At 45.1% G+C, this 27,413-nt stretch overlaps 1 protein-coding gene across 1 annotated transcript; it reads left to right on the top strand.

Moving 5' to 3' along the window:
• Positions 1–1,266: 1,266 nt before the first annotated feature.
• On the top strand, positions 1,267–26,729 carry CCZ1 (CCZ1 homolog, vacuolar protein trafficking and biogenesis associated). The gene is made up of 15 exons (XM_023655255.2): positions 1,267–2,428; positions 3,330–3,427; positions 3,520–3,613; positions 3,901–3,978; positions 4,384–4,431; positions 5,019–5,102; positions 6,485–6,660; positions 10,998–11,079; positions 12,935–12,996; positions 13,290–13,401; positions 17,738–17,771; positions 18,419–18,536; positions 24,636–24,794; positions 25,086–25,213; positions 26,383–26,729. The coding sequence occupies exons 1-15, from the start codon at positions 2,309–2,311 to the stop codon at positions 26,436–26,438; spliced, it is 1,449 nt and encodes a 482-aa protein (XP_023511023.1). The 5' UTR covers positions 1,267–2,308; the 3' UTR covers positions 26,439–26,729.
• The last annotated feature ends 684 nt before the right edge of the window (positions 26,730–27,413 follow it).

The raw sequence follows: 27,413 nt of genomic DNA, 5'->3' as shown, positions 1-27,413 counted from the left end.
GGTGCTCAGTCCACACTAGTAACCACTGAGTCATCCTCATTCCTCTCTTGTCTGGTGGTCTTGAGGTCCCCCTAGGCCACAGCTACCTCCTCTTTGTCCTCATCTTAAGGCCTCTCAGGAGTTACTTCTGTACACAGGTAAAACATCTGGTTGCTTCCTGCACCAAGTAGCACTTACCACCTAGATGCTCAGGTGGCTATGGCTACTCCACTGTTGCTGCATTGTGTTTGACACAGAGGGGAACTCTGCAAGACTTGCCACCTCCCCCAGCTCCAGAGGGAAGCTAGATACACACCCTCTCTACTCTGAGATCTCCAAACATATCTAGGTGTCTATCATCATTACTCCACACACTTTGCACCCATGCACACCCTAGGACCGTGCTAGGAGAGGGGGATGCATCAATGTCTGTTTTCTTGCTGCCTTGCCCTTTGAAACTTAAAAGCATTTTGAATTCTGGGTTTGTTGTTTGTTTTGTTTTATTTTTGTATCACCTTCCTCCTGTGGCAATTAATGCAGCAATTAATGAATGGGGCAGAGGAGACAAAGCATGTAAGGAAGTAGAGGTGTGCTGGGGAGAAATCTTGACCAACACTATAAAATGTCATCTCACCACAATTGTATAGTAGTTTGTACTGACAAAGTGCTTTTCTTTCTATCATTTAATGCAATACTTGCAATAACACTGCGAGGCAGGTATTAACCTCATTTTACAGATGAGGAAACTGAGGTGAAAGAAGTTAAGGGATGAGTCAGAGGTCACACAACTGGTAAATGGCAAAACCAGAACTAAAACTCAAAACCAGAACTAAACCCTGGGCTCTTTCTCTTCCAGAAGCATTTGCTCTGAGATGGAAGAAACACTTCAACTTGGAGTTTTCAAACTATGCTCCCTGGAATCCCAGGGTCCTGGGCAGGTGCTGTAGGGTCCCCAAGAGAGACGGGGATGGGGGGTAGCTCCTGGAAAAGGCTAGAGGAAGGTACATTTAGGCCTCAGTCCTACCACTTGGGCTCTCACTCAAACACGGTAACTGCATCGATTTTATATATTAGAAGTCCCCATAGACTTTTGGGGGATAAAAGGGGAGAAGCAGATTCTGCTACCTTAACAGTTCTTGAAAATTATTACTCTGTCAAAACAAGTCTTTCTGAAGGAAGAAAGTCATACACTTAGAGCAAGCTAGTTGGGACAGTCTTGCAAGAGCAAGTAATGACAGTAATCAGTTGTTGAATAAATGATTAAGGGCAGGCACCATACATACAATTCACAGTCCCATTTAATTCTTAAAGCAAAATTCCTATCAGGCAAGCATTTACTATTAGTCATTTTACAAACATGACATAGAGACGGGAGAAAGGCTATGTAATTTGTCTGAAGTCTCACACCTAGTGAATGATAGAGCTAGGCTAAGTACAGCTCTGTCTCACGTCCAAATTCCAACGCATCACCTCCCTAAACGTGAATGTCTATTCTGCTAGGGTGGATAAGGGGTCCTGTTTCTAAACTTAATCCGGGACAGACGAGACAACCTAAACCAAGGTCTTCCTGAGTTTGGCCAAGCGGTCTGCTGCAAGGGCTTGAATCCCCAAATACAGGAGCTGTTCCAACTGTGTCACCATCCACAGGACCCAAAGGCCAGTGAATCCTAACAGCTGGAAAGGGCGATGCCCTCCGCGCCAAGGTCGGGCACTGGGCGCTCTGCGGAGATCGCCGCGCTGGCCCCGCTTCGGCCACACACTGCGCCTGGCCCAGGCCAGCGCCTCCAGATCCTGGGCCATCCTCCTCCCCGGAGCCAGACGAACTGGAGGAAGGCGCCAACGCCGTCGGTCTAGTTCGAACCAGCGGTCACGAGGGGTCTCACACAGGGATCCCAAAAACCCCATAAGTAGCCGGAGGGACCCTGCGGATGATGTAAGTGGCAAATGGCCCAGCTGAATGCACGTCCGCCCCAGAACGCGTTCTTTCTGCATCTGCACACTCACTTCTCCAAAAAACCATGCCCGTTCAAATTGTCCTTAAACACGCAGCCCTCGCCTTGCGCCAGGGCAGAAATCTGGCAGCAAACAAACAAACAAACAAAACATTTCACCTTAACTCTTATTTAAGAAAAGCACCTGCCCAGGGCGGCATCAAGGGGAACAGACCGACCCGCGCGCTCCAGGAGCGGACGGAGGGCTGCAGAGTCTCCTTCCGGGCCGGCGGCGACCACTTCCGGGGCGCCCGCGAGCGAGGCGGAAGTGCGGTCTCCTCGCCGCGGCGGTCTCTGGGCGGGCAGAGGGAGGCTCCCGGGGCGGGGGCCGGGCCGGGATGGCGGCAGCGGCGGCCGGGGCGGGGGCCGGGGCCGGGACAGCCCAGGAGAAGCAGTTCCCGCCGGCGCTGCTGAGCTTCTTCATCTACAACCCGCGCTTCGGGCCGCGCGAGGGAGAGGTACGCGGAGCGGGGCCGGCGGCCGGGGAGGGCCCGAGGCCGGGGGGCGGCTGGCCGGCGGCGGGGCCGGGAGCCGCGGGGTGTGCCCGGGAGGCGGCCCCGGCCCGCCCAGCGCCGGGCAGCACCTGTCACTCTGCCCTCCTCCAGCGGCGTTTCCCGAGGCCGCGTTGTGCCAGGTGTGGCCAGGGGCGGCGGCGGGGGCCAGGCGACGCAGGCAGGGGCTGCGATCAGCGCCTGTTCATCAGCTCGATCGCTCCACTCGGGTTGACTCTCGTCTCTTTGTATCCATCCTGGGTGATTAAAATTAAGTTTGTATCTTTTTTCCTGCAAGTCCGCGATTGGAAGCGTGGCACAAGAGTAGCCCTGGAAGAATGCGGGCTTGGAGGAACCCCGGAAAGTTTTTTTCCGATTTAATTAAAAAATAAATTCCAGGGGTTTGGTTTGTTTGGTTTTTAGGTGGGGACGGTGACTTCCTCAAAGGATGTCCGGAGGTTTTGCTGGCAGCACATCACGGTCCTTTTAAAGGCTGTCAGTCCAAATGCCCGTGAACCTGCTGGGTTCAGTTTGTGGGGAGGCGTCTGTCTGCACGCACGCGTGCGCACACGCTTATCTTTCACAAGCTTTGGTGTATTACAAATTAGTATTTGAGAGGAAAGAAAGCAGAGTTTTCGGAGTGCCCCTTCGGATGACATGATTTATTGGGTATCAAAATTGCCTTTCAGGCTGGTGGGCGGTATTTACACAGCGAGGAGATAATTCTTGTTTTTCTAAAAAGGGCTTTGGTTTGGTTTTACGGTTCGCGTGTGTGACATGAGAGGTTGACATGAAACTTGGCATTTTCAACGGCTGAGATGAAAAAACGCTTCTATTAATGTTGGGATTCTGTCTCTTCGTACTTTAGGAGGAAAATAAAATTTTGTTTTATTATCCAAACGAAGTCGAAAAGAATGAAAAAATTAGAAATGTCGGATTGTGCGAAGCTATCGTGCAGTTTACGAGGTAACGCCTGTAAATGTGCTTTTGCCGAACTCAGTGATTCTTACCACTTAGGCTGAGAATTGTCCCCAACATATTCTTTTCACCTTTTTTAGGACCTTTAGTCCGTCAAAACCCGCGAAATCTTTACATACCCAGAAGAACAGACAGTTCTTCAATGAACCGGAAGGCAATTTCTGGATGGTCATGGTATTTACATACACAGTACATCTTCTTGAATTTGCATAGCAAAGTTATGGGCGATCTCTACTGTTAGAAATTTAGGAAAGTCCTCTGACTGTTGCATCAAAGTAAAATTACGATAAAGTTAGTTGCAATTTTAAAGTCAAACTCCTATTTGATGTATTTGTTCTTGGGGCTGTTTTAAGAAGTTGTGTTTTTGGTGTGGTGACATGTTCAAGTTTTTTAATTTAGGGGAAAACTGAAAATACATATAGTTGATTCATTGTGTAACTTCAGTTTATCAAACTTTGTAGGTTGTCCGGAATCCTATAATTGAAAAGCAAAGTAAAGATGGAAAACCAATTGTTGAGTACCAAGAGGAGGAACTGTTGGTAACACGTCATTTTTTATTTATTTTTAGAAAAAAATTTGTCACAGAATATGATGGGTGACTTACCTGGTCAAATTTAAGCCATGTCACTTTGGCAGAAGTTTCTCAGGGTACACATAGAGAAGTTTTATGTCTATTATTTACATTTGCACAATCTTGTAAAAATATATATGTACCCTGTCGCACTGATGCCTTCTACTAATTGTCTGTGTTTAAAGCCCTCCTAAATTTAGGCTTATTGGTTCATAATTGAATTTAAATACCTCTTATTTTCAGCACACAACTGTGGTGGGACCAGGTTTATAAGCATTATATTGCTTTGCCAAGAGTCACTGTCCATTGCTGTGCCATAGACATTTTTTCCCTTTGAATCGAGGTCCATGCTGTGTCTTTGTGTTTGTCGTAGGACAAAGTCTACAGTTCAGTACTCCAGCAGTGCTACAGCATGTACAAGGTAAGCGTGGCATTCTTTCCGAGTTGAGTCTGGCCAAGTATCCCTATTTACAGGGGTTGTTTAGAAATAATTCTTAATTCTTTAGATGACGGCAAGGTGACTCTGTATCTGTTTTAGGGGAGGAAATAACGGGGCCTTAGAAACAGTGTTGGGGTTTATGCATGTACTAATTCACTGACTATTGAGGCCTTCTCTGTTCCCAGCCTTGTGCTAGGAATGTATCCTCGTTAGTAAGCAAGGGGTCCATGTTCTTGAGGAAAACACAGACTGCCAGTGTTTGTATGATTCGAGAAGTCTGGTGGTATTATTTATGTAAAGTGAAACTTAGGTACGAGTTGAGGTTAAAAAAAAGAAAAATGCCCCAAACAATTAGGTGATTTCATAAAAATGGTATCACTTAACAGTGTGTAAATTTTTGTGACTTACAACTCAGGCTTCCTCATGTAAATATTTTCTGTATTTAAAAGGAACTGTGGGATTAAATAAGCCAAATTAATTAATCTGAAAGAAAGAGATGAACTTGTTATACTGCAAAATTGGAGGCATAGGAAATTGACATTTTTTTTTTAAATCTTTTACACCGTTAGCTTTTTAATGGTACATTTCTGAGAGCCATGGAAGATGGAGGTGTCAAGCTCCTCAAAGAAAGATTAGAGAAATTCTTTCATCGGGCAAGTATTTTGAATTTTATTTATGATCTTAGTAGTGTTCAAACAGACTTTTAGAAAAGTACAGACAAGTTTGTTTCTCATACACAAAAGACCTAGAACTTGAAAGTGGCAGAGAGCCTAAGAGATATCGTGGCAAGATCAGACAGTGAGGAAACTCGCTCAGCTTGCACTCTGGCATCTCTTTCCAGTGTTTCGTGTGGGATCAGAGCATCCTGCCGTTTGTGCGCAGCTCCTTAAAGCATCTCGGAGACATCCTTTGTCTTCGTCCTTGTTCCACCTGCATCGGTCAGTGTGGGCTTCCTCAAAAGCAAGATGACTGTGTGGTGGATTGCTAATTAGCCAACTCTGAACTCTTTACCTGCGTTGCACATTCTTATGGATCAATTCTGTTCACTCAACAGGCATAATCCATAGTGACTCCAGTAAAAGGTTGTGGCTGTGACACAGATGCTGTCACATGAGTAACACGAGTGTGATTTTTCCCACGTGGTAAACGAATGTCCCTAGAGAATTGCCATTCTCCTTTGCAGTAAATTGAATTTTACATATCTCACCCTACCTCTGGTAAAGTTCAGTTTATCTGAAAGGAATAATTCTCCATTTATTTTCTCGCTAAACTACTTTTGATATCTATTTTTGAATTATTTTGTTTTTATGAATTATTTTTCTTTCTGCGTTTGTTTCTTCACGTTAATGACCATAATTATTCACTCTCGTGCTGTCTCCTGATTCCTCTTCTTATCTTCATTACTCTCCTGCCCATCAACGTTCTGCTGATGGATACAGCTGACCAAGTGTCCTTTCAACGTTATTTTAGTATAAGATGGCACTGTCTGTCCATGACATTGTGTAGATCCCTAATGAGGTTCGTCAAATTTGAAGAGCGCTAACGTTAGGAATTAAAAATTTCAAAGAGAGGGGCTGGCCCCGTGGCCGAGTGGTTAAGTTCACGCGCTCCGCTGCAGGCGGCCCAGTGTTTCATTGGTTCGAATCCTGGGCGCGTACATGGCACCGCTCATCAAACCACGCTGAGGCAGCGTCCCACATGCCACAACTAGAAGGACCCACAACGAAGAACATACAACCATGTACCCGGGGGGCTTTGGGGAGAAAAAGGAAAAAATAAAATCTTTAAAAAAAAAAAAATTTCAAAGAGAAAAAGCACAACACTGAATAAACATTAACGAGTTATGTTTGAACTTTATATTTTGAAATTGGTACTGATTGCAAATCCACTTACCTGTGGCTCACCTACTTGTTGGTCTTGCCAGTGTGCAATCTGCTAGTATGTAACTGTACTCTAAATTAACTATTTTCGGTTGTCAAAGAGTCCTGTATTCATTGTACTAACAGTAAGTTTAATGCCCTATTTTTTCCTACAGTATTTGCAAACGTTACATTTGCAGTCATGTGATCTGCTCGACATTTTCGGTGGAATCAGCTTCTTCCCATTGGATAAAATGACTTATTTGAAAATCCAGTCCTTTATTAACAGAATGGAGGAAAGCCTGAGTGTAGTCAAATACACTGCCTTTCTCTACAACGATCAGCTCATCTGGTAGGTACATCCTAGGACCAGGCATGTAAAAGAAGAGAATCTTTTAGGATAATAAAAACAGCAATTATGGGCTGCTGGGTTGTCAAAAGTGGCGAAAATGTTCCTATCAGGTTACTTTTAGGAATCCTGTTTTTATTTTGATGTTTTCCCAAAAACATCTTCAAAGAAACAGTGTAGGAATTGTGGAAAGCATAATTTTCATACTGTCTTTTAAAGACGCTAGATTTTTAAAATATTCGAGAAGTTAAAAGTGCTGTAAAGCCAGGACATTACCCCACTGTCATCAGACTATGTTTGTGTCCTATAGTAGGAACAGAAACATAATTTCTTTGATGAAAATGTTGATACTCGAGAAGAAAAGATAAACTATTACTAAATGCTATCAGCTACCTAATACTAAACTCTAGACAAGCCGCGTGAATGTGCGTGAGGCTGCGTAGAGGATGTGGCCCCGAGAGCTGCGTGTGGACCCACGCTGTTGATCTGTGGCCAGGAGCGGTCTCCCTGAGACGAGTGGCTGAGGTGCAGGGGAGAGCGGCCGGCTGGAGTGCTGTCAAACGTGTTCACTTTTTACGTTTTGTTTACTGTATCCCTCTGCCTGAAATGAGGGGTGTGGCCATATTTTAGCAGTAAAACCTGAGTTGAGCTAATAGAAAAGGCGGTAATGGTCCCCTGAAGCCCATCCCCGCCCCTGCCAACATCTTGCAGCTCCATTTGAAGGAGAGAAGCAGGCTAAACTAAAGGAATTTGAATCCGTCTATTAAACAAGTTGATGGGTTTTCACGTAGAATTTGTTCTCTCCTGTAAAAACAACATAACAAATTCCAGATGAAAATGCGTCCTTTTTTTATGTTTCAAATTCCTTATCAGGCAACTTTATGCTGTATTAACTGGCCTTGCTCTGGTTGCTTTTATGATATTCACGCTATGATAGCAAAATGAAATTCTTAACTGCTGCTGTGAAAGCTTGAAGGATAGTTATCCAGAGTCCGGTCTGAGGAGGGAGCGGCCCCTCCACAGGTAGAAGTTACAGGGAGGCGCTGGGGAGGTTGCCCCCAGCCGTGGTAATAGGGACATAAAGGGGGGTGGGCCAGAAGCCAACATAGTCCGTGGCCTTGGTGCCCCTGGCAGAGAAAGGTAGCTCGGATTCTGCTGGCCTGACACAGCGTCAGCCCTGATGTGGGTGTGAACTCTGGGAGTGAGAAGGGTACGGGCCTTGAGCAAGAGGGTCCTCCTGGAGATAGCAGCTCGTGCTGGGAGGCCCTGGAGCCGGCCTGGCCAGCAGGGTGGGGCTCTGGAAGCGTGGGCTCCCAGGGCCACCTGTTGCCCAACTCCCGGAGACCCTCTTGGCATCTTTGTCTTTGTGAATGACAGCCCCTGGAGTTGAGCAGTGCACAGCTCTGGTGGCTGCACGGAGCTGCTCTGTGGTTCCACTCCAGTATGCTGACAGGGAAGGGTTGGTTCCAGGCAGTCATGACCAGAAGGAACTTCAAGAAAATAGCACATTTTGAGAGGCAGTTGCTAGTTACAAAGCTGGTGTGTTTAAATACCAACGAGGTATTTTATACTTCATGAACAGAGTACGTATTGACTCTTAGTCCTTGCTGTGTTGTTCTGAAATTACCTGATCGAGGAGAGAAGCATCTGTCTGTCCCAGCATGTGCCAGAACCTGGCTCCTTACGTGTCCCCAGTAAATGTTGACGGGGAGCTCAAAGCAAACGGTTAGTAGGAAATAGCTTACAGCTCCGTGTGGACTGCTGTGTTTAGTGGCGGCTTTGGTTTTGGCTGTGGCCACGATGGGGTTAGACTCCTGTTGGTAGGACGATGTCAGCTGACTTTCTTGTCCAGAGTTCTTGACCTACTTTTTGAGAGAATTTTCTTTTCAGTGAATTGATGTACTTTTCAGGGGTTAATGTTTTTATGAATAAATGCTTTAGATAGTTCTTAAGTTAATCAAAATTGACCATACTCTTGATCTTGGCTAGATTATTTTATATTCAATACATGACAGTAACATGTCTGTGTTAGAGAGTAAGCTGATCCTGGTGTGAAGGATTCTGCATGGAGTCGTGACCACTGTGTTCTTGGCAGTGCTTCCGCTGAAAGAAGTTCTCAGATAACTTGGTGTCACCCCCTGAGGGAGGTGCGCAGGCTCCTGAGCACAGCCGTGTGGGGTCTGCAGCGGCCGAGTCGCTGCTTCCCTCGGAGCAGCTGTGGGGGTCGGAGAGCAAACAGGGGATGCCCATTTAGCAGTGAAGTAAAAACAGGGCGCAGAGTTCCAGAAAAATCAGTCTTGACAAAGTGGTAGCATCTCATGCACACGAATGAGTCAGTTAAGATTTCAGCTGAAGAAAAGTTTTTGGTGGGTTTTTTTTAAAAGAAAAAAAAAATCACTCATGTTAAGTAACTGTATTTGAGAGACGTTGAGAACACTTGTACTTCTGGGCCCAAGTGGGCTCTTTCCTGTGCGGTGTGAACCATTGATCCAGGAGTCCTGGATCGTTTGGCCCTGTCAGTGCAGGCTTCTGTTTACTGTCACGCGATCTGACTTCATTGGTTTCTGCAGGGGAGCAGGCATAGGGATGGGGGTGGCAGATCTGGGGAGGGGTTGCTGTGGCCAGCGCTGATGGAGATCCTACGACCAGGGCAGGCCTCACCACAGCAAAGGGGGACTCTCCTACTGGGTGTCTTGTGCTCTGAACAGCTGGCTGCAACTTAACCTTCTTTTTAAATTTTCTATCCAGAAAGCCAACACCCAAGTATTTAATGCCTAGCATTAAATCTTAAGTGAAATAAAAAAATGAAGCCCTAAGCACAGTGCACAGAATAAGCAGTTAAGAAATGTTGTCTTCCATTTCCTTTTGGGGCTGTTTCTACTCGCTGTCGTCTGGTCTAGAACAGCTCCATCCGATAAGAGTGTGATGCAAGCCACATATATCATTTTAAATTTTCTAAGAGCTACGTTAAAATAAAAAGAAACTGGTGAAGTTCATAATAGATACATATTTTTAGCCCAATCTATCTAAAATATTATTTCAACATGTAAACGACAGTATTAAAAAAATTAAATCTGAAAAATCCAGTGTATATTACACTCATTTCGACTAGCCACGTTTCAGTGGTTTAATAGCCAGATGTGCCCGGTAGCTGCTGTTTTTGGAAGCGCAGCTCTATAAGGAATTGCCCAGTACGTAATTCTTTACATACTGTCTTTTACTTGGCATTACCCACCCCTCCCCACTGGTACTTTTTATTTGGTTCTTAAAAAGAAGGTAATATCCAGGCTTGTTTTGTTTTTTATTTTTCTCTTTCTCTCCCCTTATCTTAATTATTTCTGCAAAAGAAAAAATGAGTGACTGTCCGTGTGTTTGATTTGGAAATTCCATCTGCCTAGTTGGCTGCGAGATTTTGGGAGTTGGGGCTGTCACAGGACAAGCAGTGAGGGTTCTGCTTCTCGGCACACAAGCCTGCGTGAGGGTGTAGGGCTCCTTCCAGTTGCGGTTCTGGACAAGACACGATGAGAACTGAGCCTCGGAAGAAGGGGTGGCAGAGGAAGAGGAGCGGGTAGGACAGAGCTGGCGGAGGCAGCCAGGCGCGCAGCAGCCGTTTGCCGAGACGAGCCAGATGTTTTCTGACGTTTGGCTTTCCTGGAAGACGAGAGAGCCTCGAGCATGTGTGGAGGCTTGGTTTACATCACGTTAGATTTCCTCACAGGATTGTTTCAGTTATCTTGAACAGAAAAACCTCACGTACAGACTCACCGTCTGTTTATAGCTTTACCTAACAAACTCATTTCCTGTGGAGTCTGACGCCTCCCAGCTTCTCAGCACATTTTCCACGTGCTACTTACTCTTGCCTCGTTTCACATTAGACAGTTTGCCTGAAAGTTTGTTCTTTCTCTTCCTCCTTTTTGCCCACACTGAAATCCAGAGAATTAAAATCCGCGTATGTTTCTGAGACATAGCAGGATCTAGTTCCCAGGATTTTCCGGGGTGCTGAGTGAAGGAATGTGGCCTTACGCATAACCCAGAAAGTGAAGAGAAATCCGCTGCCTGGCCTGGAGGTTGTGCTTGTTAACACTCCATGAAGAATGCTGCGTGGAATGCAGGCAGAGAATCCAATCCGTTGTGACTTTTTATTTAGAATGGCATAGAAAATGCAAGACCACACAGTAGTGGCCTTTGACAGGTCAGGGTAAAGTTCTGGTGCCGGGACTCAAGTGTAATTCATCCCCTTCTTGATACAGTGTTAAAAAAAGACGAACTTTATCATAGACCGATGGAAAGACAGAAGACCAATCCCAAACTTTTAACGCCATGCTTTTCCGATGTTTCAGGAGTGGATTAGAACAAGATGACATGAGAATTTTGTACAAATACCTCACCACCTCTCTATTTCCAAGGCATATTGAACCTGAGGTATGACTGGGTACTAATCTCTCTCTCCCTTTCTCTATATATGTATGTATGTATACACGTGTGTGCGCACACAAACACACAGACACAGGTTTGGGTGGTGGAGGAGGTGGGTGGAGTAACATGGTCGATGGGGAGGCTCTGATCTATGTTTTACATTACTGGTGTGACATTTGTTTAGTTGTGTATTACTCAGCACAGAAAACCATGTGTGTCAGCTCTTCCTCATTTCGTTACATTCAAATGCAATAGGAAAGGTGTGTTTTTAAGAGGAGCAGTTCATTGAGCCGAGGAAACATTGGGTTTTTAAGTAGGGTTTTGGGAAATCTGAAAATGTCAGGGATCTTTGACAAAACAACGGTTAATCCTGTGGGCTTTTCATCTGCAAACAGGAGATCCAATTTTGAGTAGATGTTGCATTGCCTGCCTGGCTTTTCTACTCTAGTGCTTAATTTCCCAGTTTTCTGCAGAGAACTGTAAATAATGCCACAGCGTTCTCCCCAAAGTATCCTTTTGTAGCTTTAATTAGGTCGGCAGTGAAAAGTGTTCATAGCCCATTGAGTTATCATTTGGCTCAGGTGCACACATGCGCACGCTTTCTCCCTCTCCCTCCCTCTATTTTTTAAGGCCATGGCTTGAAACAATGGGAAACATCTCTCTGATAAGAAATTGAATGCAAGGTTTTGAGCAGGACCTGGTCCCCTGCTTAGTTCCTTTCTGGGTAGTTTGAATACAGTGGCTCACATCTCTGGAGTATGTACCATATGCCAGACACCAGCAAACGTGCATTATCTGATGACATCCTGAGAACAATCCTAAGAGCTGGGTACCTTATCTCCATCTTGCAGATAGGATACCCAGGTTTAGGGGGCTGACATGACTTACCCAGAGTCACCCAGCTAGTAAGTCATGAGCCAGGACTTGATCTCAGGGTCTGCCTGATGCTAAAGCGCCTGCTTACAGCCGCATCCTCAGAAGGCTCACTGCAGGCGCTTTCCCATGTGTGACAGTGCTGTTGCAACAGAAAACTATTCGGTACCTTATTATGTGGCTAAAGAGCGGGGCTTGTAACATAGGAAGCTGCAATATACGACCTGGCGATGTGGACGTGGACACGTGAGGTCTTCTCCCTCAGGACAAACTGCATATCTGAGAGTTGGCTCTGCATTTCTGCTATTGGATTTACATTTCCAATCTTTAATTTTCAGTTATATGCTAAAATTTCGTATAGACCAGAAGAACATCAAAAATTTTTAGAAGAGCAACAAGTTTTCGCTAACATAACTATTGGATTTGGTTTTTGTTTTCCATTTTCTGTGCATGTGAAATGGTATATCTTCAGCCAAAGCAACTAGGAATGTGCTACAAATACAAATCTATGAGGAGGACGACGTCATGGCTAAAGACAGGGACTTTGACGTCAGACAGGCTTGGGTTTGATGCCTGGCCCTGCCACTTAGGAGCTGGGCACAGTGGTGAACTTCTACAGACTTCGGTTTCTACGTCTAGAAAATAGGAAGAGGGCATTCCCCACAGGGGTCCCGTGAGGTGAAACTAAGTAACTTATGCCATTGCCTGGCATGTGTTAACCACGTGGGAGATTTCAGCTACTGCCGTAAGAGGAACTAAACAGTATATGGAAGTCAGGGTGCGATGAAATTGTGCACGATAGTTCTGGTTACAATCAATGAGCTCTTTATGCACCTCTGTAATCCCCTCTCTTTTTGGTGGGGAGGAATATGAGAAATTGATACAGAAAAATGACATGGAGCCAAGTAGTAGAAAAGAGTGCTGTTTTTCAAAGCTTTGAAAGTAGAAAATCTGTTAAGTTGTTTCTCAACGTTAAATTTGTTTCCAGTTGGCCGGAAGAGATTCTCCGATAAGGACAGAGATGCCGGGAAATCTTCAACACTACGGAAGGTGGGACTTGTGTTCTCTGATATACAATATTGGACTTTATCATCTTTTTTGGTAAAGATAAAATCCTGAACACTGTACCTTTGTGCTAATTTGTTGACAATAATCAACAAAGGAACTTCTGTTGTTTCCAATGAATTGAGTGTATTACTTTACCATGTTCTGATTTGATGTTTTCCAAGTAGTGTCTAGCTTCAAAAAAATAGATACATATTAAGTAGGAATGTACCCTGTTTATATATTCCTGTTTATAATGTACCTGATTGAATCGAATCATCTCTGTGCTTGCTTTTCAGATTTCTTACTGGGCCCTTAAACCTTAATGATCCAGAAGCAAAATGCAGATTCCCCAGAATTTTTGTAAATACAGATGACACTTACGAAGCGCTCCATTTAATTGTTTATAAGGTAACAACTCTTTTTCCCTCCTGTGTTACAGAGTAATACTAAAGTAAGCCTTTCTTGCCTGTGTACATGAGTATTTATGCAAGCCTCTTAAAGGTTTCCCGGAACAGATGTTGGAAGTTCTAATTATTGTAAAACTCAAAACGGGTGCTCTTCTGGAATAGAATGCTTATTTTTAGCTCCTTGTAAACAGTTTTGTTTAGTGGTGAAAGAGTAACTGTCTAAGGTTATGACTCACAAACGCTTGAAGTCCTGTGTGCTCCAACCAGAAGCCATCAAAGGTCAGTGGTGCCTGTTAGATGCCTTTGGATGTGGGCCTGGCCACACGTCAGTGAACTCTGCTTTTGCTCTGATTTTAAAGCTGTTGTAACTCTGTAAGGATGGTTTTGTCAGGATGTTATGTTGTAAGCCTGTATACTTAGGTTGGTTTTTTTAAAGGCAGTTTTTGGTTCAAGAAAGAAAGCTGAGCATATGTATTTATCTTCTTTTTCACCTAAGAGTGCAATTATGTTTTAATGCGTAAAGGCTCAGAAATGATGCCCTGAGCGCACAGGAAGGAGGTGAACTTCAGAGGATGCGGGAATTCTGTATGGTCCTGGCAGATAGAAAGGAGGTTTGAGAGCGAGGGCGCACTGAGGCACCCTCTCCACTGACGTGTTGTACATGAACCAGTTGGCCACCCCCTTCCCCTTCCTTACACTCAGGCAGGCAGCTGAGCACCTGTCCCTGGGTGAAGACTGAGGGTCCTTTTAAAGAAAGTAAACAATCTGGAGAGACTTAGAGTAGCTAGTGTGGATGTCAGCACCTGAGCGTAAGGCCCTGCTCCTTCTGGAGTTGCCGTGTGCCAGCGTAACTGCTGCCCTCATCCTCCACTCGAGGCGAGGCCTCCCGCCCCGGTCAGCCCTTCTTCACTCTTAAGTATGATTGGAAGAACAAAGTAGGTCTTGAGAAACGAGAACGATTCCAGGAACGGAAGAGAACTTTTAAAAATTAGTATCCACAGAGATTAGAGAAGGGCATCTGTAAAACTGAAACAGGATGACATGAAAGAGTCGAGGTTATATTAAACTTAGGTTAATTGAAAATACAATTTTTTAAATTATTTTTTTATGTGCTAAGATATATAAAATAAAATTTGCCGTTTTAACCATTTTTAAGTGTACAATTTATTGACATTAAGTACATTCACAGACTTGTGCAACCATCACCACTATTTCCAAAACTTTTCTTCACCCCAAACAGAAATTCTGCACCCAATAAGCAATGACCTCTCAGTTCCCCTCAAAGATATAATTTTTCACATAAGAAATTTATTAAAAGGGTTAAAGATAAGTTGCCCTGCCCTAGAATATAAGGTAAGATGACAAGAGATAAAAATATGGAGGAAAGATGAGAGAAAGGATCAGTTCAGGAATGTTCATATCTGATTAACAAAGTGGGAGAGAGGGAATTAGTGAAGTGGTATTATGAGAAAATATCTAGCTGAAGAGGAGCACATTTTCTGGACTGAAAAGGCCCACTCAATGTCTGGTGCAATGAATAAAAAAGACCCACTCCCACCCACACAATGGGCAATTTTGGAAATTTGAAGAGAAGATCCTAGAACTTTCCAGAAGGAAAACCAGGTCACCTGTAAATAAAACTGGCTTTAGCAGTTTCCCTACCAGCACTAGATGTTAGGTGACAGCAGAAGGAAGACTTTCAAAGTTCTGAGAGAAGATGATTTTCAGTGTAGAATTCTTTGCCGGGCCAAACCATCAACCACCGATGAGCTCGAAGAAGGATGTATTAAACGTGAAAAGTCTCAAAAAGTTACCCCGCGCCCCTTTCTTGGGGTGTTGCATGAGGTTGTGCCTCACCAGAATAAGTAAGGAAACCAAGAAAGAAAATATCTTGGAATCCAGAACAATCTGTCTTACCCATGAGAACATTACAGGCAGGCTTGAGATGGTAGAGCTCTCAAGGTCTGCTGACGGTTACCCCCTCCGGTACTTTCATAAGGAAGCAGAGAAGGAGGGCTCTGTTCTGGGTGCAGGGGCTCCAGAGCAAAAAGACGTTTCATAAAATAGTATGATTAAGAGATTCAATTAAATGTGAGATGTAATAAAAAACGGCTAAAGGAGGAGAGAATTCCAGAGAAAATATACGGAAAGATGTGGCCTGAAAGTGAACCGAACTAAAGTGAGGCATAATTTAGAGCAGTAATTGGAGTAGGGAAAAGCCCATTTTTATATCAAGCTAAAATCGTTCTGCTCTGAATGACTCAGGAGTGAGACTTTGAACTCTTAAAGAAGGAAACATGAGCCTGGAACACTGTGTTCTTTATGGATTTCTGTTTTTAGAGTCAATTCAATCTATAGATGTAATTTTAGGAATGATAATGGTGTCATGGTTATCTTAAAGTGTTCTTATCTTTTTTTTAAACAACTTTATTGAGATATAATTCACATACCGTATAATTCACCCATTTAATGTATACAATTCAATGGTTTCTAGTGGCAAAGTTCGAGAGTCCCCAAACCCCCCCTCAGTTCTGACTCCAACTGCGAGTTCAGAGGGTCGCCAAGAACACCCTCAGGTTTAATAGTTGACTAGAAGGAATCACAAGGACTCAGAGAAGCCATTCTTCTCACAGTTACAGCTCATTACAGCCAAAGGGTACAGAGTGAAGTCAGCCCAGGGAAGAGGCGTGGGGGCAGGACTCCATTTATGGTGTTTCACTGGGGACAGCCCGTGGAGCCCCCCCCCCACCGTGTGGAAGTGCTGCTACGATCCTTGTCTCTCATGGATACCGGCTGAAATGTGTGTGGACTAAAGGATATGATGTGTGAGGTTAACGTGTGGTGGAGGGAGGTAGGCAGGGCAGGATTGTCCATGAATTGACCATTGTTGAGAAGGTGATGGTCCGTGGAGTTGATGTCTACCGTTCTAGGTACTTTTTAATTTATTTAAAATTCTTAAACTTGTAAAATAGAGGTCCACACAAAAATCAACCGGTGAGAGGCCACATCCGCACGTGCCTGATGGTAGATGTAAGGGGAGCAAGCTGGACCAGGCTTCCGTCCGGAGCGGTGCCGACGGTGGCACCCAGAGGTGCGCGTGTCCCCAGGAGGCCAGCACGACCCGTATCCACCAGGTGGTGCCTCAGAATGCACAGCCGGGGCCCAGTGTCCTGATACTGTAGGAGAGGCAGGAAGTTGGGGTTTTTGATATAAAATTAGTTGGTATCTAAGTCAAAGTTATTTTATACACAAAGAAAACACAAAATTTGTATGGAACTGGCTTGTAAGCCACTAATTTTGCATCCCCTGTCTAGTTATGATTTAGTTACAAAATGTTTTAGATATTGTGAACGGTGAGCGTGCAGAAGTGAAGTTATCGCTGATAGAGGTCGGGAGGTGGGCGTGGGGAGAGGTGCGGGCACAGCTGGGAACGTCACTGTCCTCACTTAGAAGGTAGCCATTAAGGAGCTGGTGCCCGGGACTGGCGGCAGGAGAAGCGAGTCGTCAGGCTGTGAGGTGCGAGTGCAAGACGACAGTGGCTGCAAGCCGCAGGGCTGGAGGGGGCAGGCGGGCAAGGGGTCCATCCATCCCGACAGGAGTGGAAGTCAGGACGATGTCTCAAGGGGACAGTGGTCGGTGTTATCTGAAGCGGTTAACAGTGGGGGCCTGGGGGAGCAGCCTCAGAGAAGGAGGTCTGTTGCCTTTTCATCAGAGGGCTATATGTTCTCTTCAAGCTTTTTTAACACTATACATTGCATTGATAAATTCAAACATTTTTGTTTATTTTTATTTATGGTTTTGGTGGTTGTAGGTTACTGTTAGTTGCTAATGTCATAACTGTAATATTTGCTATAATAAAAAGTGAGGCAAGGTGACAGTCATTTGCTGGGGTTTTTTTAAACTGTGTTAATGGAAATCGTCAAACACACACAAAAATAGAGACTAGAATGATGAATCCCCAGGTACCCATCGCGCCGCTTAATTAATTAATCATATGCTAATCTTTCATCTGTCTTCTCTGCATGTTTTGGGTTTTGCTAGGGCATTTTAAGTGGTCGTGCGTGTCATTTCATGCATAAATCCTCAGTGTGCGTCTCCTAACTCATCAGGGCCTCAGTTCTGACATAACCACTGTGCCATTAGCACGTCCGACCAAATAGGCAGCACTCCCTTGACATCATCTCATCTCCAGTCCGAATCCAGATTGTTCCAGTTGACTAAAAAATACCTTTATAAAGTTGATTTGTTGAAATCAAGATTCGAACAGCGTCAGTGCATCGGGTTAAGCTTTCCTTTTTGTACCGTTTTGTAATCTTCGGTTTGTTTTCTCCTCCCAGGCCATGAGTGCAGCCGTGTGCTTTATGATTGACGGTAGGTACCCCTGTGTCTGAGTTCCGCCTGAGTAGAGAAGCCTTTTCTCTTTACAACAGACTGTGTTCTCTTCCTAAATGATACGTGTGTTGTCATCAGCAACACAGAGGCCATATTAAGCGCTATTGCCCCCTCTGGGCCTCTGCCATCTTGACTAGCTACTTCTAATATTTTTAAAGTCCTAGCTTGCCTGCTTGGCAGCGTTAGGACGCAGGCACCTTCCTGTGCCTCCTTGACTGAAATAACAGGAGTGCCTATCTCAGAGGGGGCTGCGGGGAGTAAACAGGGTACTGTTTGTAAAGCACCAGTGAGCACCTGGCCCATGAGTGCTGTGTAGTGTTTGTTAAGTGAATATTCGACCCCCTTGGTCTACTTGCGGTGGCAACCAATTTACCGCCCACGGGGCATGCTTAAATCAACACTCCAGTGAGATAGGTCTTTGACTCTTTTCCATCTTAAATATAAGTAATTTTGACTCTTCTGCTTCTCTTCTATTTGGGAGGGGAAAGGGGGTTCGATCATTTAATTACTTCCCAGATCAGTAAAGTTATAATTTGAATACTGTTGTTAAGACGGTAAAATAAATATTGACCTTTTTAACACAAAGTATTGTAACACTGACTGGTATTTTTTAAATTACTTGTTAGCCTCTATACAGCCTACGCTGGATTTTTGCCGAAGACTGGACAGCATTGTTGGGCCCCAGCTCACAGTACTGGCATCTGACATTTGTGAGCAATTTAACATCAACAAAAGAATATCTGGGTTTGTACTTTGCTTTGTGTTTACTTTCATAAAACAGCATATAACTGGTTTTGGAAGATTAAGGGTGGTTTTTACTTAAGAATTCAGACAATATTAACATCTGTGTTTTCTCTGAATCCAGAGAACAAATGTGCTGTTCAGTGCTGTCTGAAAAGCGTCCTGGGGAACTGCTCCTGGGGTTTCTGCCCCACACTGAGGGCTGGGGCCGGGTCATGTTCATACACTCCCTCAGCTCTCCCCTCATCGTGGCATGCGTGTCTGGGGTGAAGTGTGCTAGCTACGCCTCTGGCATTGGCCTTGTGAGTACCATTCAACATCCCACTTGGCCAGCCCAGGCTGAAATTCACCCTGGCGGTAGTCACCAGCAGGGTTTGGCTTTGCGTACACCGAAAGCGCTGTGCGTCTTGTGCAAAAATGTCTGGGTGGAGTTGGCTGTGATGGAAGCCGTTGGGCATTGGCAATGAGTCCGGGGCCTTGGAAGGCTCTAGGCCGGGTATCAGGAGACTCGAGGTTAAGCTCGCCTTGGTTCCAAGAACACCGTGGAAACTCACTGAACCTCTTTCTACTTTCTTCTCAATGTAAAATCGAATTACTGTTAAAGTGACTAGATGGAAAGTACTTTGAGAAATAGAAGCCCTCTTTGTATGGACTTCCCGTATGTTTGCGAAGTTACTGGAATGCTGTGGTTTGATATCTAACCTTGTGTTTGTAGTGATCATGTTGTATGGATGTCTATATAAGCACCAGCCCGTAGCCAGGTCGCAAACAGGCTCCGGGTGAAAGGCCATTTGGGTTTCGTATGTGTGTGTGGACTGTGCCTGGACAGCATACCTAGTGTGAGGAAAGATACGGCCGAGAAAGGAAAGTGCCTGACCACCTTACGTCTCGACAGTGCTGCTTAATCCTTCAATGTTTTCACGCGAACCTGCCAGATTCGCTTTCTTGAAGGAGGCGTAAGTGAGTTAAATCTGTGTGGAGTCATGCGAGTGACTCTTATGAGTGGAGAGTGAGAAAGTGTGATTTCCTCTGTCCCCAGACCCCGGGGAGACCACTGGACTTGTGAACTCCTCTGCCCCTGCTTTCGATAGATGTGGTGAATTTCGAGTAACTCATAAACAGATATCCAGAGGGACACTTGCTGTCAAGCACCTTCTATTTTGCAAATAAGATTAACTCTCGGGACCGGCCCGGTGGCGCAGCAGTTAAGTGCGCATGTTCCACTTCTCAGCGGCCCGGGGTTCGCCGGTTTGGATCCCGGGTGTGGACATGGCACCACTTGCCACACCATGCTGTGGTAGGCGTCCCACATATAAAGTAGAGGAAGATGGGCAGGGATGTGAGCTCAGGGCCAGTCTTCCTCAGCAAAAAGAGGAGGATTGGCAGCAGATGTTAGCTCAGGGCTAATCTTCCTCAGGAGGGGAAAAAAAGGTTAACTCTTCTTGGGATTGTACAGAACAAAGGAGAGGCCCTTGAATATTCATTATCCTCTCATCAGGAAGCAGTTTTCTCTCTGATATTTTATTAGGAAAATTTTCAAACATAGGAAGGTTGAAAAAATAGCTCACGTGTACCCCCACACATTTTGCTATGTGTGTTTTCACACACATGTGTCTTTCTGACTGTTAAGAGAAGCGCTGTACAGTATCACTAGACCTCTGGGAAGAAAAGGGAAATTGGAAAACTTGATAGTGAAATAAACTGCACACAATTCAGGGGCATGCCCAAGAAGAGAAATTCTAGAATCGTAGTTGTTTTTATGTTTGAAAGTTGACCTTAAGATGGTTCTTGGTGCATCTGAGATTTTATATGTAAGGAGCTAGTGCTCGCCAAGCCATAAATATCAGCTGACTAAAGAGAAAAGCTTTTGAGTACACAAGATAATGTGCTTTTCTTCTGGGAATCTTTCTAACCTAAATCCCAACCATTTACAAACCGGTCATGGGGCCTCCAAAACTCATATCCCAGAGAAAGTAGAGGCAGCCTTGAAGGAGGAAAGAAGCCCCCAGTGGCAGCATCTCCAGGGCACTGTTGAGGGCATGGAGGCTGCTGTGTCAGCCGGCCGTCCTGATCCCAGAGGCCAGTTGGGGACCGCTGTGCCCAGCCTGTTCTCTCAGCCACAGCCCCCCGCAAAGGGCACTGCTCAGGCCTAAAGGTTAGTGTTGGATCCACAGTCGTAAACGGCAGCTTGTGGAACTGAGGTCGACTCGTTCAAGCATGGCATGAAGGAAGTTTGTTTCGTCCTCACTTTCTCTTAGTTTGTGTGACACCTCAATGTTTTTCTATTCAAGGACTTATGATTCAATTATTTTTGCATTTTTTCTTTTTTGAGAGTAATTTATGCCCTTAATTTTTAAATTCAGGAATATCAGTATTGGAAATCTTATCTCATTCGGTTTCTGTCTGTCTAGACTCGTACACATATATAAACAGTGACATATACACGTGGCGTCTTCCTCAGGGCTCTTGAAAAACAGATCATGCCGTCAATCTGTAGCTTTTAAAAAAAAATATGGTACAAACAGCAGTTTAAACCAGTAAATATGGGGCCACCTTATTCTCTTTATTGGCTTCATGGCGTCTGATTGGCTAGATGTGTGCTCTTTGCTTAACCATTCTCCCATTTAATGGGTAGTCTCCTTATGGCTGTTAGTGTTATAAACAGTTGTGTACTGCACAATCTAGGACTCACATCTAATTATCCTCTTAGGCGAAATCCCTAGGGTTGAGTTCTGGGGCGAAGGGAACGCGCATTGCCCGGGTGGATCCCTGCACGGAGCTTGGGCTGGCTTAGACTGCCACCGGTGCCCGCAGCGCTCCTCCGGGCCCTCTGTATTTTGACAGTCTGACAGGGGACACTGGTGGGGGGTGGAGGGGGCATCACTTCATCTGTTTATTGGCGTTTCTGTCTCTTCCACAAACTGCCCGTCATGTCCTTTGGCTCTCGCCGTTGAAGTGCTTTATCTTTTTTTCTTTTCCATCAATACTCTTAATGCAATACCTTTTAGTCATGTCACATCTTCTTTTCTTTAACTTTACTGTTTTTTGTAATACACAAGTTTAGGATTTATACATAGTCAGTTTTAGTAATTATTTCCTTCAGATTTCTATCTTTAGTGTCATACTTGCGGCTTCCCACCCCGTATTATAAAAATATCCCATTTTTGTCTCTGGTGTTTTTATGGTTTTATCTTTTGTGTTTGAATCTTTAATTCACCTGGAATTTTTAAGGGTTTGAGGAAGGGCTCTATCTTAAGCTTTTTTCCCCAAAATTGTTAGTTTTCTGAACCTGAGACTTTCGTTTCGATTTCTTCCACATATGCCTATTCACTAACCAGTTCTAATACTAAATTTGGACAGTGTGAGGAACAGGAAGTAAAAAGTTATTAGAAAAGGAAGCTTTCCTGGGAGGAATTTTTTTAATAATCTGTTTTAATCGGTCTTTTTGAATAAATCTGTAGAACAACCCAGTTGCTTATGAGGTTGACCACGCTGGGATTCCAGCCGGAAGTAGAGTGCAGCCAGTGGCAGCGAGGGTTGGTGCCGATCAGACCAGGAGTGGACACAGGGAGCAGGAGGAGCGTGGGGAGGGACCCGCCAGCCCTGGCTGTAGTCCGGTGGGGGTGTTAGGGTAGAGCAGGGCGAAGGGGGGCTTCTTTCCCGGGCAGAGTTAGCGCGCCTTCCAAGCTCGCTTGCTGATTACTCTAGAGAGGCCCTTTCCAGGAGGAAAACTCTAATGTGTGACTCGTAAACTGAGACCAGTGTCCCTTCACACTATCCAAATCGATCAGTTCAGAATCCCGTTTTCACCTTTAGTCCAGTTTGACAAGTGAGGGATAGCCAGTAGCCATATTCATCTAGAAACCATTTATCTGGCAACCTTAGCTATCTGGAACAAAGCGCAGAACAAGGGAAAATCGCCAGATGGTCCGGGTGTCCCCACCCAGCCGGCGAAGGCACAGGTGAATCTGTGAGCCGTTACGCGCTCTCGAACGTCTGTTGATGGCCTCCGTCGGCTCAGCGCTCCTAGTGACCTTTCCTGGCGTGCCTTTGAAGTTTGGAACGGTTTTCACATGCTGGTCCTCAAACAGTGAACTCTCCAGCATCTCAGTGAAAGTGATGCTATTTACTCACAGAGGGCTCCCCGTCACCTCCCACCAATCCTAGTTCCTGGGGTTTCAGCCACTAGTGGAAGAAAAGGGCAAAGGGATGTGAAGGAAGGGTTGACTGGAGATCTTTCTGAAAAAGCTAGTGGACACAGACTGGAAAGGCACAGAATGTAACCAGTGAAGACAGCCCAGCTGTCCACGCCCCTTGGGGACATCCTCACCGCTGCGGGGCTTTCTCCAGCAGACTTCACAGGCCGCCGGGAGGACTTCTGTCTGGTTTCCCTGGGTTAGTGTATCCTCTGTTGACGTACTCAACTGCTTAGCAAGTTCTTTTTTAAGAGGGCAAGAAATTTGTGTGATTTTGTTTGGAAAAAAATGCTTTCGTGGTTAAAAGAGCCAAGACTCACAAGCTTTTTGGAAAAGATACCGGTAAACGTGGCAGCTGCTGACTCTAAGCTGATACGCTGTGAGGTGTTAATTTGGATAACGAGTGAGCGTGTCGGATGAAAGTTATCCTTGCTGTGTTTAGTGCGAGCAGATCTCTTTTTTCTTTCATTAACAGTACACTGCAAGTAGCTCTTTTTCTATTTCTGTTTCTCTGTTATCCTCCGTGGAAGGTGGAGTGGAAAGAAGCCACGTTTGCCCGTCTGAACTACCTAAGTAATATTTTCTAATGTAAAGTTCCATCCGGGGGTACAAAAACAATCATTTTGATCTTCTTAGAAGAGTAGTTTACATATTATAGACAAGGGAACTAGGAAAGCCGTAGACAGTTTTTTAGGGTCAGACAAGACAGCCGGAACTCTAAGCCCCATTGAGGCTGGGGAGAAGTTTGTCTACCTAGACAACTAAATATCTTTCAAAACATCTTTGAAAATTTTCATCTTTCCAAACAGTTTTTCTTGTAGTTATACCTGCTTTTCTTAGTTTTAGGGGCCTATTAAAAACAAATTCTGGTTTTGTAAGAATTCTATTTTCATTTTCCTGGAAACTAAATCGCCCACATTCTTTCTTTGCCTAGAGGTAAAGTATTACAGTAGTAACCCGCTTACCCGGAGGCTGGGCTTCCGGCACCCCCAGCCCTCCAGAGCGTGGCTGCTAGCCCTGAAGTAAGCAGAGAAGGCTCTGAGCCCCCAGCGGCGGGCTGCTCGGGCTCTCCCTAGACTTGAGAGTGCAAATTGAGGGCGCAGGGAGAGTGAGGGAGGGGACGCACCCTGTGAGCTGTGTGGCCCAGCTGACTGGGCGGGTCCCTGAGGAATCACAGATTCTGGCCTGGAAGGCAGTGTCATGGCATTGCCCAGTCATTTAAAATAATAAAAAGATATATCCCAATTAAAGTGTTCATTATACTCCAGCAGAAAAGGCTAATATGTTTCAGAATGATCTTCGTTTATGATAATGAAAGTGTTGTTACTTATTGTGGTAAGCTTCGGTTCTGTGGCGTCGAATGCCACAGCCCTGGGGGACAAAAGAGATGTTTCTTTCCTAAAACAGGGGTCAGTCTTTGGGAGCTAAATATGTTTCAACTGCTCTACTCTCGTTTAAGCGGGAAAGCAGCATCAACTGTACATAAACATATGGCCGTGGCAGTGTGCCACTAAAACTTGATTTAGAAAAACAAGGCCAGGTTCGGCCAGGGCTAGTCTGCTGACCCCTCCGCTAGAAGATAAATGGCCTGTATTGATGTAGTTTGCATTTAAAAAAAAAAATTCAGAGAATAACTGTGTGATTGCCATTTATAAAACATTATCTTTTTATTGAGAAAATTATCACAGAATGGTTAAAATACTTTTGGTTTTTAAAAAATAAACTTCAGCTCTATGGAGCATTCCATCCATATTGACTACCCCATGGGTATCAACTAAGTTACTAATATGAGGCGCCTGTTACATCGTAACTGACAGATTCTTGATTGGAAGGCCCAGCCCTTGATGTAGCTGTATAGTTTGGCTATTCTTTCAGAATGTTACCATTTTAATGACTGTTTTCCCAGGTCTGAGAAGGAACCCCAGTTTAAGTTTATCTACTTCAACCATATGAATTTAGCAGAGAAAAGTACAATCCACATGAGGAAGACACCCAGTCTGTCCCTGACGTCTGTTCATCCGGACTTGATGAAGATTCTGGGTGACATCAACAGTGACTTCGCCAGGTAATTCACCAGCATCCCAAATTAGGTGTCCCCTTTCTTAGAAGAGACATTAAAGGCATCCTCTTCACAACCAAGTGACCCAGAGCCCCTTCAGAGGGGCTCACACTTGACCACCTTCCTGGGTGCCACTTCCAAACGGGTCATTAAGCCCAGAGGCCACTGGCCACTTGGACCTGACTCCCTGAACTTTTCAAGGGACTAGTTTCCTGTTTCTTGTTTTAGAATGTTTGTTTTTCACAATGTAGCCGTTTGTATAATAAACCATTGTGTCTTGAAACTCTTGTCTTACAGAGTGGATGAAGATGAAGAAATCATCGTGAAAGCGATGAGTGATTATTGGGTTGTTGGGAAAAAGTCTGATCAGCGGGAACTCTATGTTATTTTGAATCAAAAAAATGCAAACCTGATTGAAGTAAATGGTAAATAGGATTTTATATTGGAGCAGAATTTTAATGCTACTGATATTTAAAAACTACCTTTGCAATGTGCTAAGAAACATGCTAAATAGAACAAATCATGACTGTTGGGGTTTTAAGCAGATGCCTCTGTTGCATAAGGGAAGCCATTGTTTGTTACACTCTGTGTTTTCCTATAGCTTAGTTCCTTAAAAAAGTATGTGAAAACTTTCCTATTTCACAGGAAACTTGATAATGGCCTAAATTATTTTCTATCATGCCAAAAAAAAAATCCCACAGCTTTATATACTATGTTTTAAAATGTCCATTTCCATTTCCTGTGATAAAAACACATTTTGATGCAGAGCTGCCAGACTCGAGTGGCAGTTTACAGCCAGCTCTGTCTGTACATGAGCAGAATAACGCTGCCAGTTTCCTTCCGTCTTCCAGCCGAAGCCGTTGGTCTGGTCGTCTGCGCAGCGGGATCCCAACTGCTGCTCTCACTGTGCTAGCGGCCTTGTTGCCTGGAGGACAGGCTGGGGTCACCGTCACCGCAGCGGGCTCCCTTGCTGCTCTGCAGGAGCCCTGGAGCCCGGGGGGGGGGGCGGCCAGTGGCGGGAGTGCACCCCAAGTGCCAACTCTGAGAAAAGTTAGGGGTGAGCCTCCTTTTTCTGCGTCTGTCTTCTAGGGCAGATGCGATGTTCCCTCTTATTAAGGCTCGTATGAAGAGCTGTCCCCTTAGAGCCCTCCTCTCGTTAGGGGCTCGTGACACTGGGAGCTGAGGGGAGTCGAGGGAACGCTGCCTCGCTGGAGCACGATCGACGGTTCCAGGCGGCCGCTGCACTTAGCGTGTCGTGGCGTCAGATCTCTCCAGGTGTGAGAGGTCGCGCTCCTGGCACCCTGACCCCTGCTGTCTGAGGCACTTGGCGCGCTGGGCTTGCGCAGGCCGAAGGAGCAGTGTTTCACTGTGTTCAGTACTGTGGAAGTCTCATGAGCACGTTAGGCTTTTTTTCCCTTCTCTCAATTTGTTAGCATTTCCTACCTAGGCTTCTGAGATTAAAGATCAAAGTTAATGCAGACATTTATCTATCCCCAACTTTATTCCAGAAGAATTTACGGCACTAATACATATCATGGAACCTTTTAAGTGAAAACCCCTGTTCCTTACGCACTGTTTGCTGCTCTTTTTGCAGAAGAGGTGAAGAAGCTTTGTGCGACACAGTTCAATAACATATTCTTCTTGGACTGACTGAGGGTGGCTCGCCGAAACATCTCTTCCAAAACAACTGAGCAAGCGTTTTGTTCACCGCTGCAGGTTATTGGTCCTCTTATTGACTGGATTAATGACAACAGTAAAGCAATACTTGCTTTGAAGAATCAAATTTCTACTCAGTCTGATGATCCCGAGGTTTTTAGATTTTAAATATTTATGTGGAATTAATTAAAGGTAGTCAGCTACATCGCTATCATTCCATTCTTTTGACATTATGTGAATATTTTACTGGAAAATAAGACTAATAAATTGTTAAAGTTTTTAAAATTCTGGTTTTGCATCGAGTCTCTCTCCTGGCGCTTCTTTGCAGGGACACTGGCCACGGGGTCCCTGGCTCGTCCTTGGGAATGTTCTCGAGCTTCCCAGAGTTGGGGTGCCTTCCCCATCACTGGACCTGAAGTGGTGAACTGTGAAGCGTTTGCCCAAAGTAATGGCTAGACTCGTTTTTTTCTGGAGTGCTCATTTTTAGACCACGTATCATCCGAAGAACTTAATGGAAGTGCCCCGGTGTGGTCCCAACACGGAGCGTTCTTCGCTCTTCACGGAGAACGGCGAGCAGCCCCAGCTCCGCAGGCATCTTCACAGCCCAGACGCAGCTGGGCCGGGCTTGATGCAACTTCCCATAACTTGTGGGGGTCTGGGCATCCCCGAGTTTGGGGGAAAACTAACCAGGCGTGGTCTGCAAAAACTCCTACTACCCCGGCCCTAAAAGGACCTTTCCCCAGACCCCGTCCCCCGACCTGCGTGAGCCTGCCGAGCTAGGGAGGGGAGCGGGGGTGACTTCTCCCCAGTTTGGAGCATGGTCGTCGTCACTCAGTCTCATGCGATTCAGTTTGCATTCTGATTCCTCTTCGCCCAGGAGTTACTTCAGATTGTGCGTTCAGTTGCCAGCGGCATTAGGCTCGCCTGGCTGTGTTCCTTGCTGACTTAACTGCAGCGCGATTAGCTCAT

Source organism: Equus caballus, chromosome 13 (assembly GCF_041296265.1).
Source record: "Equus caballus isolate H_3958 breed thoroughbred chromosome 13, TB-T2T, whole genome shotgun sequence".
Classification (NCBI taxonomy): Eukaryota; Metazoa; Chordata; class Mammalia; order Perissodactyla; family Equidae; genus Equus; species Equus caballus.
This window is presented reverse-complemented; position numbering and strand designations above follow the sequence as displayed.